Genomic DNA, 13751 nt, shown 5'->3' with positions numbered 1-13751 from the left:
ACAACAGGATAGCAAGGTGTGACAAAAGAAAATAATAATGAAGTGATGTGGATAAAAAGAATAGCAAGAAGTACCAGGTCCAGTGTTCCATGACTAGGATAAAAACTGCATTGTTCCTCCTTAATTAAAGGTTCAACTAAAAGACACACTCTGCAGCATGCTGGCATAGACCCTACCAGAGAGGCTGAGGATGATGCCCACCATTTGACACTCTGTGCTTTTTGCAAATGACTTCATCCTGAGCACTTGAGACATGTGTGAAAGGTTCTGGAGAAGCCACGGATAATGTTGTCAGACCTCTCGTTTGGGCAGAGTACTTGATTTGTCATTCATCATAGTAAAGGGATCTTATCCTTGTCTCATTAGAGTTTAAGGCTTTGTGAATGGTGAAGGGATCACAGAGACTTCATGTGTAGAACTGTCAATTAAATTGGGGGATTTTGTGCATGTTAGTGGCATCCATAGATGTCTAAGTGATCAGACAGTACTCATCACTAGCTCTCTCTAATGAGAGAGAGTTAGTAGCTCCATTGTAATTAAGAAATTTCAGTGCACTCGTCCAGATAGAAGTCCAAGCAAAAGAAACTCATCTATGACTCGATATGGACTACGATAGTATTTTCACAAAAGTATTAAGATATTAGTAAGTAAGAAGTAAGACACTTAATACTGTACACCTAGCAAACCACTGCGACATTAGACTGCACTGTATGTAATGTGTTCTTCTGTATTACTAGGGCTAAATAAAAAGCAGATCAAAAAGTGTTTCCATTTTTGGTTGTAATGCTGTGTGTCTGCTCTGCAGTTTTGTTGCAATTCTACTGGCCCTTGGAATTACAGTGAAAACACACAACATACTGCATTTGATATTTGACCATGGACTTACCTTACCAATAGGTATAGGTATTTCTGGGTACTTCTGTGTTGTTGAAAAATAAATATATCTGTCTTTTGTGCCAACCACAAACCACTCCTCCTGTCCTTTGCTGGATTTATTTTTGACCATGATAGTATCTCATGTTCTGCTAGAAAGATAGCAAACATTAAGTCAAGTTGGAGCAAGCTTTGGAAATAAAAGCTAATCCTTGCTATGATCCCAGATTTTCCCTTCCTGTAAGAATATATCATTTAATTAGTTTATCAAAATTGTAAGCTAAAAGCTGTACGTTCACTTCTATCCACACAGAAATTAAATGTATTTATAACAAATTATTTTATAGTAATACATTTTTTAATATTATGTTCCCAGTAGCTATATATAACACCCTTCTGGCAATAACAGAAAGTCTGATGATTTTTATGTCCTGTAATTATACACCAGTGGCACTAGAAGTTTAAAACTGGCTATCAAAGTATCAAAGATAGTTGGACACACAGATAAGCTTACTATAAACTGTATCAAATTAATATCCATTTATCTTCAAAAGTTATTAGAATGAATAATCCCAAAACCATGCAGAGCACTATTTTAATTTACCACTAACTATATTGTTAACATTTCTTACATTTTCCATATTTAGGAGCATAATCACTTAAATAAATATACCAAATAAACCACAATACATTCACAATATTTTTTTCACTAAGGAATACAGCTGAATTGTTTATATTTGAAAGTATGTTGTATTAGAAAAGAGGGATTACATATGTGGAAAATGGATCAAAACAATTAATTTATTTTTGACCATATCAGTATCAAGAAGCAAGGTGTCAGACATTCATGACCAAACTAAGGAGAGTGTAAATGCTGAGGAAGCAGAGCCGTTGTCTATAAAAGCAGCAGCTCTGGAGATTTGCTCTAACTGACGGGCATCTAAGACGGGTGAGTACAGTAAAGGATTCAGCTACCATGTTTTATCTACTGTGTATTATATGCTCTCATTAAGTTTATATTTTACATTTTTAAGTGTTCAGTTATTACATTTTTTTTTTGACACTGAAAATTTTACTTTTTGAATGGATTCTTAAACTGAAGAGTAAAATGTCCATTGATATACGTTTACTTATTTTATAGCACCTTGACATACACAGGATACCAAGGAATTTCTGTTTGCATCAGCTGAGGTAAAATCCACGAATCAAAAAGAATGGATGTTAATTATGGTTTGTATAATAAGTACAGTAAATGATTTATGTGTCAATCCATCATATTTTCAGTCTTTAGTAAAGTGCCACCATGAGCACAGACGCGGAGATGGCGCAGTATGGCGCGGCGGCCATTTACCTACGCAAGCCAGAAAAGGAGAGGCTTGAGGCCCAGACTGCTCCATTTGATGCCAAGACGGCCTTCTTTGTGACTGTTCCTGATGAGATGTATGTCAAGGGGAAACTTACCAAGAAGGAGGGTGGTAAAGCCACTGTTGAGACAGACGACGGAAAGGTAGATGAATTATCAATGTACTTTATCTATTTGTCAAATATATAGTGCCAAACTTTGAAAGCTGATTTTTTCTAAGTGATCTTAATTTTCTATTCAGACGGTCACTGTAAAGGAGGATGAAATCCACCCTAGGAACCCTCCAAAGTTTGATAAGATGGAGGACATGGCCATGATGACCCACCTTAATGAGCCATCTGTGTTGTTTAACCTCAAAGAGCGTTATGCATCATGGATGATCTACGTAAGTTTTCACATTGCTGTGTGTGAGAGGAAAGTATCATGCTGATCTGTAAATGTTTAAATGATATTTATTGTCTATGATACAGACCTACTCTGGGTTGTTCTGCGTTGTCGTCAATCCCTACAAGTGGCTTCCTGTATATGATGCTACATGTGTAGGAGCATACAGAGGAAAGAAGAGGATTGAGGCTCCACCCCACATCTTCTCCATCTCTGACAATGCCTATCAGTTCATGCTCACTGGTAAGCTCAATTCTCTATTAAAGCCTTTAAATGCATTTAGGACTTCTACTTAAAGAGATGACCATTAATCATTGTGTGAAAAAATTTTTTTCTTAGAACATAGCTACTTATAAGTGATTGGAAATAAATGAATCCTAAGATTATTCAAGACATGCTTATATGTTTTTCTTTTAGATCGTGAGAACCAGTCTGTCCTGATTACGTGAGTATAATAAAAACTGTATGCAAAATATATAAAAACTATATAAAGGCATTTTAACAATGTGTCCCATAAACCCCAGTGGAGAATCCGGTGCAGGAAAGACTGTCAACACCAAACGTGTCATCCAGTACTTTGCAACAATTGCAGCTCTTGGAGCTAAGAAGGCTGAGCCAGCAGCTGGCAAAATGCAGGTAGATTTTTTATTCTGCATCAACGTCTTTGTGACAGAAAAAGAAAATCAATTTTGGAAGATCAGCTCACATAAACACAATATATTCTTGCAGGGCTCTCTTGAGGATCAGATTGTTGCTGCCAACCCTCTGTTGGAGGCCTACGGTAATGCCAAGACTGTGAGGAATGACAACTCCTCTCGTTTTGTAAGTGATTAAAACGAGTTAATGTAAATGAGCTTTTTACTACTTGCTCTCATGAAAGGCAATATTAATAAAGATCTACCCCTGTAGGGTAAATTCATCAGGATTCACTTTGGCACATCTGGCAAGCTGTCTTCAGCTGATATTGAAACATGTAAGTTTGAACCACAGTGCAAATTACCATTATCTGTGACAGAAATTATATTTAATTAGTCACTTAAATGTATTCAAGCTCTGGGGAATGAGAATCAAACTGATAAGTCCAGAATGCCCCCCCCCCCCCCCCCCCCCAAACCAACCAAAAAAACCCCTAAATATTATGTAACAGATCTGTTTAGTTATTTTACAGCACATAAGAAGATGAGTCACTTAATTTCAGAAGAAGTAATATTGTCTGTTGTGGTGGAACACACGGATGCATGAACAGTGTGGTTACGCTATATATATAAGTTATATACTGTAACCCAGTAGTTATCATGTGTGTAAGTAGGAACATATTGCAAAAACATTTAAAGTATAATAAGGTATACTGTGAAGCACGTTATAAGTAAAGCAACAGAACTGAAAAAAGTTTCAAACACGCCCAATGACAGCCAAGGAAATAAATGCATGTATGATCCATTTTGCAGTTTTGACTGTGATGTCTCATGTCTACAGTGTCAAAATTAATCTGTTGTCCTTAGATCTGCTGGAGAAGTCCCGTGTCACCTTCCAGTTGTCTGCTGAGAGGAGCTACCATATCTTCTATCAGCTGATGACAGGCCACAAGCCTGAGCTTCTGGGTATGTTGACAGGACACCTAAATTTAAAATTTAAAACCATTAAAATCACATTCTAAGCAAAAAACAAGTTAACTTCATTTCTCCTTTCAGAGGCTCTTCTGATCACAACTAACCCTTATGACTATCCAATGATCAGTCAGGGTGAAATCACTGTCAAGAGCATCGATGATGTGGAGGAGTTCATTGCAACAGATGTAAAATCACATTTGACACAGAATCTTATACTTAACCATAAATATCTTCTTTTGTTTTATTTATTGATAGCTGATTTCATTTTTTTCTTACAGACTGCTATTGACATCTTGGGCTTTACTGCTGAAGAGAAGTTAAGCATCTACAAGCTGACTGGTGCTGTGATGCATCATGGCAACATGAAATTCAAGCAGAAGCAGCGTGAAGAGCAGGCTGAACCTGATGGCACTGAGGGTATTGTGAAAAATTTCTATAATGGAGAAATGTTTGAAGTATTTGTATTTATTAGGTATTATAATGATTTGTTTTAATCCAACAGTGGCTGACAAGATTGCGTACCTATTGGGCCTGAACTCGGCTGATATGCTGAAAGCTTTGTGCTACCCAAGAGTCAAGGTTGGCAATGAGATGGTGACCAAAGGTCAGACCGTCCCACAGGTAATTCATAAAAGGGAGACTTGTATAATCATATTATAATTATAAACATTATAGCTGTATTCATATGGTTTTGTATAATTATAAATTCTTGTTTGCCAGGTCAACAATGCTGTCTCGGCTCTGTGCAAATCTATCTATGAGAAAATGTTCTTGTGGATGGTTATCCGTATCAATGAGATGCTGGACACAAAGCAGCCCAGACAGTTCTTCATTGGAGTGCTGGATATCGCTGGGTTTGAGATCTTTGATGTGAGCACTTGAAACATTTCACCACATTTGCTAAATGTTAAATACTGTATTGCCATGAAGTTAAACATGTTTGTAATGTTACAGTTCAACAGCTTGGAGCAACTCTGCATCAACTTCACCAATGAGAAACTGCAACAGTTTTTCAACCATCACATGTTTGTCCTGGAGCAAGAGGAGTACAAGAAAGAAGGCATTATATGGGAGTTCATTGACTTTGGTATGGACTTGGCTGCCTGCATTGAGCTTATTGAGAAGGTAAACAGCTACTATGGAAGAAATGTACATGTGGTTGCATATGTTACCTCCCTTGAAATTTTAATATAATTTATGATATTTTCTCAGCCAATGGGCATCTTCTCCATCCTTGAAGAGGAGTGCATGTTCCCCAAGGCCTCTGACACAACGTTCAAGAACAAGCTGCACGATCAGCATCTTGGCAAGACCAAAGCATTTGAGAAACCAAAGCCTGGAAAGGGCAAGGCTGAGGCACACTTCTCCCTGGTTCACTATGCTGGTACAGTGGACTACAATATCACTGGCTGGCTGGACAAGAACAAGGACCCACTGAATGACTCAGTTGTTCAGCTCTACCAGAAGTCTGCAAACAAACTAATGTGCTTCCTTTACGCAGCCCATGCTGGAGCTGAAGGTAAGAAAAAAAACTGCTCACAAACTGCCATGTCCAGTACAGATAGCTACAATGTGCATACTGCAGGATAAATTTATACTGTGAAAAATATTTTTTCCAATTCCAATAATGAAATTTACTGTTTATGAAAACAGAGGCTGCTGGTGGTGGTGGCAAGAAGGGTGGTAAGAAGAAGGGTGGTTCCTTCCAGACTGTGTCTGCTCTTTTCAGAGTATGTATAGATTTTTTTATATATATATATATATATATAAATTAAATGCTAATTTTTAAATAGTATTAACCTATTATCTAATGATGCTGATCTACAGGAGAATCTGGCCAAGCTGATGACCAACTTAAGAAGCACTCATCCTCACTTTGTCCGTTGCCTGATTCCCAATGAGACAAAGACCCCAGGTACCCCACAGTAATATTAACTGCAAAAATGACAGTAAGAATATAGAAAAGATTTGAAACATTATGCATTTCTGACTCTCAGGCCTTATGGAGAACTTCCTGGTCATCCACCAGCTGAGGTGTAACGGTGTACTGGAGGGCATCAGAATCTGCAGAAAGGGTTTCCCCAGCAGAATCCTCTATGGTGACTTCAAGCAGAGGTGACAGCACATTACAATATTGGAAAGGAAAAATGAATTCATGGTTGTTGTAAAGGACAAACTTGAATATGATGGAAGAAAAATCTAAGTAACAACCTGATTCTCTCTTGAAGATACAAAGTGTTGAATGCCAGTGTCATCCCTGAGGGACAGTTCATTGACAACAAGAAAGCTTCAGAGAAGCTGCTTGGCTCCATTGATGTGGATCACACACAGTACATGTTTGGGCACACAAAGGTACACTTCATTATATTAATAGACATTAACAAAACACTGTCCATTTGTACTTGTACTTGTGTTTTCAATGATTAAATAGGTGTTCTTCAAAGCTGGTCTGCTGGGCACTCTTGAGGAGATGAGAGATGAGAAACTGGCTGAGCTGGTGACCATGACTCAGGCTCTCTGCAGAGGATATGTCATGAGGAAAGAGTTTGTGAAGATGATGGAGAGGAGGTAACATTGTCATACTAAACTCTATTGTATTCTCTTTTTTATTTCCTTCCTCATATTAAGATCCTACGACACTAAAAGTAACACTCTCATGTTTGGTTTTTAGAGAATCTATCTTCTCCATCCAGTACAACATCCGTTCTTTCATGAATGTCAAGAACTGGCCATGGCTGAAACTGTACTTCAAGATCAAGCCTCTTCTGAAGAGTGCTGAGACTGAGAAGGAGTTGCAGAACATGAAGGAGAACTATGAGAAGATGAAGACAGACCTGGCTGCTGCTCTGGCTAAGAAGAAGGAACTGGAAGAGAAGATGGTCGGCCTGCTGCAGGAGAAGAATGACCTGCAACTTCAAGTGTCTGCAGTAAGTAGTAGAGAAAAGTATATATTACACCTGTAGTTCATGTATGTTAAATTTAGATATGAAAAGGCCACATGCTTATTTTATCCTCTGATTATTTATGTGCTAAAACAAAAGTGTAGCTAAAAGTACGATCAAGAAAACACTAGGACAATGTGACTCACAAATAATCTAACTTGTGTGTTCAACATGTATTATAGGAAGTTGACAATCTCTCTGATGCTGAAGAAAGGTGTGAGGGGCTCATTAAGAGCAAGATCCAGCTCGAGGCCAAACTCAAAGAGACAAGTGAGAGACTGGAGGATGAAGAGGAAATCAATGCTGAGCTGACTGCTAAGAAGAGGAAGCTGGAGGATGAATGCTCTGAGCTGAAGAAGGACATTGATGACTTGGAGCTCACCTTGGCCAAAGTGGAGAAGGAGAAACATGCCACAGAAAACAAGGTTCAGTTCATTTTGATTATATTCTTAGTTCAATTAAAACATGTAATGTTGTTCTTTGAATATATATGTTAAACGTTCAAATAATCAGCAAAATCTCAAACAAAATTAAACTTAATGTATTCACATTGTTTCAGGTGAAAAACCTGACAGAGGAGATGGCATCTCAAGATGAGTCAATTGCCAAGTTGACTAAGGAGAAGAAAGCCTTACAAGAGGCCCATCAGCAAACACTGGATGATCTCCAGGCAGAGGAGGACAAAGTCAACACTCTGACCAAGTCCAAAACAAAGCTGGAACAGCAAGTTGATGATGTAAGAAAACTATAAAAATTACGTTGTTGTTTTTTGTTTTTTATGGAAAGAATTTTAGTGCTGAATCATTGTCATACCAACCACTTGAATCAACTGACATGACTTTATAGCTTGAGGGTTCACTGGAGCAAGAGAAGAAGCTCCGCATGGACCTTGAGAGAGCCAAGAGGAAGCTGGAGGGAGATCTGAAACTGGCCCAGGAATCCATAATGGATCTGGAGAATGACAAGCAGCAGTCTGATGAGAAAATCAAGAAGTAGGGCTTTTTTTGTAAATAATTTTCTTTACACACACTGCATTGCAATAATCATATGGACTATGATCGTAAAACCATACTTCTTCCACACCAAGGAAGGACTTTGAAATCAGCCAACTTCTCAGCAAAATTGAAGATGAACAATCCCTTGGTGCTCAACTTCAGAAGAAGATTAAAGAACTTCAGGTAACACTAATGACCAGTGTTCATAAAGAATATTGTTCATTATAAGTCAAAAACCTACTTTAGTTCAGGTTCTAATCGATAAATCCAAATAATTTCAAACTAGGCTCGTATTGAGGAGCTGGAAGAGGAGATTGAGGCTGAGAGGGCAGCTCGGGCTAAGGTAGAGAAGCAGAGAGCAGACCTCTCCAGGGAGCTTGAAGAGATCAGTGAGAGGCTCGAGGAAGCTGGTGGAGCAACAGCTGCTCAGATTGAGATGAACAAGAAGCGAGAGGCTGAGTTCCAGAAACTGCGTCGTGATCTTGAGGAATCAACTCTGCAGCATGAAGCTACTGCAGCAGCTCTCCGTAAGAAGCAGGCTGACACTGTAGCAGAGCTCGGAGAGCAGATCGACAACCTCCAGCGTGTCAAACAGAAGCTGGAGAAAGAGAAGAGCGAGTACAAGATGGAGATTGATGACCTCTCCAGCAACATGGAGGCTGTTGCTAAAGCAAAGGTGCGGACAGTATTTATAGAGAACAGATTTTTTCTTTTTTACATTTCAGGACCGCCAAAGCAGCTCATTAACTGTTAACATGGATATGGCATTACTTGGTGACAGGGCAACTTGGAGAAAATGTGCAGGACTCTTGAGGATCAACTAAGTGAACTCAAAGCCAAAAATGATGAGAATGTTCGTCAGCTGAATGACATTAATGCCCAGAAGGCGAGACTTCAAACAGAGAATGGTAAGTGATGTATAACAAAGAAACAGTCTGTGTCTGGAAATTTGTCATTTACAGGTACCTAAAACTACAACCAATCAGTGGGTGAAATGAAACAAACTGGGCTTAATACATGTGTGTTAACTACAGGTGAGTTCAGTCGCCAGCTTGAGGAGAAAGAAGCTCTTGTTTCTCAGCTCACAAGGGGCAAGCAGGCCTTCACTCAGCAGATTGAGGAACTGAAGAGACACGTTGAGGAGGAAGTGAAGGTCTGAAATATTTTCTCTCTTCTTTTAAATTTCAGCACTTACTAATAAAAACAGAGACAAGTTTTAATCAGTTACAGAGACACTCAGTAACTCTGAGACAGATAATCCTCTAATTTCTTTCTTAGGTTTTACCTCTTAAATTTGTTATCCTCTCAGCATTAGACTTTAAAATTGATTTCAACAATAAAATATCGAAATCTGAAATCAACTGTCACTTCAACAGGCCAAGAATGCCCTGGCTCATGCTGTTCAGTCAGCACGTCATGACTGTGATCTGCTGAGAGAGCAGTTTGAGGAGGAGCAGGAGGCCAAGGCTGAGCTGCAGCGAGGAATGTCCAAGGCCAACAGTGAGGTGGCTCAGTGGCGATCCAAATATGAGACTGATGCCATCCAGCGAACTGAGGAGCTGGAGGAGGCCAAGTAAGTCACCATACTTTCATTGTTTAAATTGGTTTTCAGACTTAAAACCAACCAATTCAGCCTTAATCAAAACAAAATTATTTTAACAACAGGAAAAAGCTTGCCCAGCGCCTGCAGGAGGCTGAGGAATCCATTGAGGCTGTGAACTCCAAGTGTGCCTCACTGGAGAAGACCAAGCAGAGGCTGCAGGGTGAGGTGGAGGACCTCATGATTGACGTGGAGAGAGCTAATTCTCTGGCTGCCAACCTTGACAAGAAGCAGAGGAACTTTGATAAAGTAAAGTTTTAAACATAACCTCTGTCATCAAAGGAGAAATTACACCCATTTCAACAACTAATTATTTAATTAATTAATTTTTAATTAATCTAGGTCCTGGCAGAATGGAAGCAGAAGTATGAGGAGAGCCAGGCAGAGCTGGAAGGAGCCCAAAAGGAGGCTCGTTCTCTCAGCACTGAGTTGTTCAAGATGAAGAACTCATATGAAGAGGCTCTGGATCATCTTGAGACCATGAAGAGAGAGAACAAGAACCTGCAGCGTATGCTTATCTTGCTATAGATCATATGGATATGATTCTAATGTTTATATTCATTTACAGCTTTTGTTGTGGCCAAAACATTTGCATATATCAGCTCCAAGTACTAAAACTCTTGGCTGTGTTTGCTCTGTAGAGGAGATCTCAGATCTGACTGAGCAGATTGGTGAGACTGGAAAGAGCATCCATGAGCTGGAAAAGGCCAAGAAGACTGTTGAGACTGAGAAGTCTGAAATTCAGACAGCTCTGGAGGAAGCTGAGGTAATGTATTTTATAAAAATGTACTTTGTTTGTAATTACATTTCTAAAACTATCCCTTCTCCAGTTTATGTTGAAATAAACCTTTATTTAAAGGGAACTCTGGAACACGAGGAGGCCAAGATCCTTCGTGTTCAGCTTGAGCTAAACCAGGTAAAAGGTGAGATTGACAGGAAGCTGTCAGAGAAGGATGAGGAGATGGAGCAGATCAAGAGGAACAGCCAGAGGGTGATTGACTCCATGCAGAGCACCCTTGATGCTGAGGTCAGGAGCAGGAATGATGCCCTGAGAGTCAAGAAGAAGATGGAGGGAGACCTGAATGAGATGGAGATTCAGTTGAGCCATGCCAACAGACAGGCTGCTGAGGCCCAGAAACAACTGAGGAATGTCCAAGGACAGCTCAAGGTGAGTTGGTAGTTCATTTGTGTTTGTGTGAATTTTTAATTAACCTCCAAGCAAACAATGATAATATCATTTGTTTGTTTGTCATCAGGATGCTCAGCTGCACCTGGATGATGCAGTCAGAGGACAGGAAGACATGAAGGAGCAGGTCGCCATGGTGGAGCGCAGAAATGGTCTGATGGTGGCTGAGATTGAGGAGCTGAGAGCCGCTCTGGAGCAGACAGAGAGAGGACGCAAAGTAGCTGAGCAGGAGTTGGTTGATGCTAGCGAGCGTGTTGGACTGCTTCACTCTCAGGTTGGTATTCATTACTTTACAAGAACTTTGAGACATCAGAGAGTGAGAATCACAGCATTAAAACTGTTCTCTTTCATTCAGAACACCAGTCTTTTGAACACCAAGAAGAAGCTGGAGGCTGACCTTGTCCAGGTTCAGGGTGAGGTGGATGATGCAGTTCAGGAAGCAAGAAATGCTGAGGAGAAGGCCAAAAAGGCTATCACTGATGTAAGTTAGTACTTTACAAGCCTTCTTTTCTTTTCAAAATTTTTGTTCATGCTTGATCAATAATGCCAACACCACCCATACTTTCAGGCTGCCATGATGGCTGAGGAGCTGAAGAAGGAGCAGGACACCAGTGCTCACCTGGAGAGGATGAAGAAGAACCTGGAGGTCACAGTCAAGGACCTGCAGCACCGTCTGGATGAGGCAGAGAACCTCGCCATGAAGGGTGGCAAGAAGCAGCTCCAGAAACTGGAGTCCAGGGTATGTACTGCATATATATATGCATATATAGTTATTATTCAAGTATTAAATAAACACTTTGATGCCATCACATGATCTCCACCCATTTTCTTTCTACTCTTAATATTTATTAAAAGCTGATTACTTATCATGGCATTAAAGGTCCGTGAACTAGAAACTGAAGTTGAAGCTGAGCAGAGACGTGGAGCTGATGCTGTTAAAGGAGTCCGCAAATATGAGAGGAGAGTGAAGGAGCTCACCTACCAGGTGATTACACATTTACCTAAACATCTATTACATTTAAGTTCCTAAATTCTTTCTTCTTCAGCCATCAGTAACAGTTTGTTGTTTATGCAGACTGAGGAGGACAAGAAGAATTTGGTCAGACTTCAGGATCTGGTGGACAAGCTGCAGCTCAAAGTCAAGGCTTACAAGAGACAGGCTGAGGAGGCTGTGAGTGAAATGTTTTGTGATTTTTACATATGGAATTCACAGCTTCATAACTGAGATATCTCTCATATATGATCAGATATGTTTTTAAATAAAACATATTGTTGCACTGAACAGGAGGAACAGGCCAACACCCACATGTCCAGACTGAGAAAGGTCCAACATGAGATGGAGGAAGCTCAGGAACGTGCTGACATTGCTGAATCTCAGGTCAACAAACTGAGAGCCAAGAGCCGTGATGCTGGAAAGGTAATTCATGTAATTTGTTTTACGAAAAAATGTACCGTTGTTTAATGGAGTTGTTTAATATAAGAGCTTTATGTTAATAATTTTCTGTGAATTGAAGAGAGTGTAGATACTATATTTACAATGTAGAATGAATTGTTTCAATGTTGATAATATGTGTTGAATAATTTTACCTTTCATTATTTTTTTCAGGGTGAAAGTGCTGAATAAGACACATTCTTTTGGAACTTTTTGGCAGTGTTCATAAAATATGAACTAACTGTTAAATTGTCCACGTATGATGTATTAATTCAATAAACACTTTCATTATGATTTCATGAAATGTAAAGAGTTTAATTTATTCTTTATTCTAAAAAAAGTCACATTCACATATACAATTTTTAACACGATAGTTTCTTCAGAATAATCGTGATTCATACCTACAGGACATCGTCCTGTGAAATGAGGACAGCACTTTTCCCTTTGTGTTCTCCCTTCTTGTGTTCAGCATTAGTGATGGCAGAGTTAAGTTAACCTTTAAAAGAAAACCATTCTTCCAGAAATATATTTGTAAGGTCAGACAATGTTTTTGGATGAGAAGGCCTGGTTCACAGTCTAACTCACTCCAAAGGTGTTTAATCAGGTTTTGGTCAGGACTCTGGCAGGCCAGTCAAGTTCTTGCACACCAAATTCCCCCATCCAATTTGTGCACTGGCACGCCATCATGTTAGACCAGGAAGGGGCTGTCCCTAAACTGTTCCCACAAAGCTAGGAGCATGAAACTGTCCAAAATGTCTTGGTGTGTTGAAACATTTCACCGGAACTAAGGGGCCAAGGCCATTTCGTGAAAAATAACTTCACATCGGCGCGATTCATCTCTTATCCAGAAAACATGAATACTGCCACAGTGTCAGTGTGCTTTTCTGCATCTTATGTATTGCATTGTGCCTGGTTATGTAAGGCTTTAGTGCAACTGCGTAGCCATGGAAACCCATTCCATGAAGCTCTCTAAACACTGTTCATGAGCTAATCTGAAGACCACATGAAGTTTAGAGTGTTGTAGTGACTGACTCCAGAAAGTTGGTGACCTCTGTGCACTATGTGAGACCCTGCTTTATCAATTTATGTGGCTTACCAATACACGGCTGGTTGCTGTGGTTCCTAATCACTTCCACTTCATTATAACACCACTAACAGTTGAATGTAGAATATTTAGTAACAAGGAATTTTCACTACTGGACTTGTTGCACAGGTGGTATTCTATAATGCTGCCATGTTGGAATTCACTGAGCTCCTGAGAGAGACCCGTTCTGCAATAAATGATTAGAGAAGAAGACTGCATGCCTAGGTGCTTGATTTTAAACATGTGTTGCCATGGAAGTTTTTGAAACAATTGAATTCAGTG

At 39.6% G+C, this 13751-nt stretch overlaps 1 protein-coding gene across 3 annotated transcripts; it reads left to right on the top strand.

Annotated features, from left to right (window-relative positions):
* The first annotated feature begins 1787 nt into the window (after positions 1 to 1787).
* On the top strand, positions 1788 to 12695 carry LOC146671842 (myosin heavy chain, fast skeletal muscle-like). Of its 3 annotated transcripts, XM_085404225.1 has the most exons (41): positions 1788 to 1822; positions 2015 to 2064; positions 2158 to 2380; positions 2478 to 2621; positions 2707 to 2863; positions 3038 to 3065; positions 3145 to 3256; positions 3350 to 3442; positions 3530 to 3593; positions 4123 to 4221; positions 4312 to 4415; positions 4509 to 4647; positions 4733 to 4851; positions 4951 to 5100; positions 5185 to 5355; positions 5443 to 5749; positions 5884 to 5960; positions 6058 to 6145; positions 6228 to 6345; positions 6459 to 6582; positions 6662 to 6798; positions 6902 to 7157; positions 7355 to 7597; positions 7732 to 7908; positions 8019 to 8164; positions 8260 to 8350; positions 8454 to 8843; positions 8949 to 9075; positions 9202 to 9320; positions 9544 to 9740; positions 9833 to 10016; positions 10110 to 10275; positions 10409 to 10533; positions 10627 to 10935; positions 11024 to 11227; positions 11309 to 11434; positions 11522 to 11692; positions 11834 to 11938; positions 12029 to 12124; positions 12239 to 12370; positions 12560 to 12695. In XM_085404225.1, exons 3-41 carry the CDS (start codon positions 2177 to 2179, stop codon positions 12575 to 12577), a joined length of 5817 nt encoding a protein of 1938 aa, XP_085260351.1. In that variant the 5' UTR covers positions 1788 to 1822; positions 2015 to 2064; positions 2158 to 2176; the 3' UTR covers positions 12578 to 12695. The 3 variants fall into 3 exon arrangements, with proteins under 3 accessions (XP_085260351.1, XP_085260350.1, XP_085260352.1); XM_085404224.1 differs by having other exon boundaries at positions 3145 to 3442; XM_085404226.1 differs by lacking the exons at positions 11522 to 11692; positions 11834 to 11938; positions 12029 to 12124; positions 12239 to 12370; positions 12560 to 12695 and having other exon boundaries at positions 3145 to 3442; positions 11309 to 11443.
* Positions 12696 to 13751: the final 1056 nt, after the last annotated feature.

Source organism: Rhamphochromis longiceps, linkage group LG4 (assembly GCF_057381845.1).
Source record: "Rhamphochromis longiceps isolate RC_006_pf linkage group LG4, R_longiceps_female_GT1.1, whole genome shotgun sequence".
NCBI classification, from domain to species: domain Eukaryota; kingdom Metazoa; phylum Chordata; class Actinopteri; order Cichliformes; family Cichlidae; genus Rhamphochromis; species Rhamphochromis longiceps.
The sequence above is the reverse complement of the archived record's forward strand: the minus strand, read 5'-3'. Positions and strand labels throughout refer to the sequence as shown.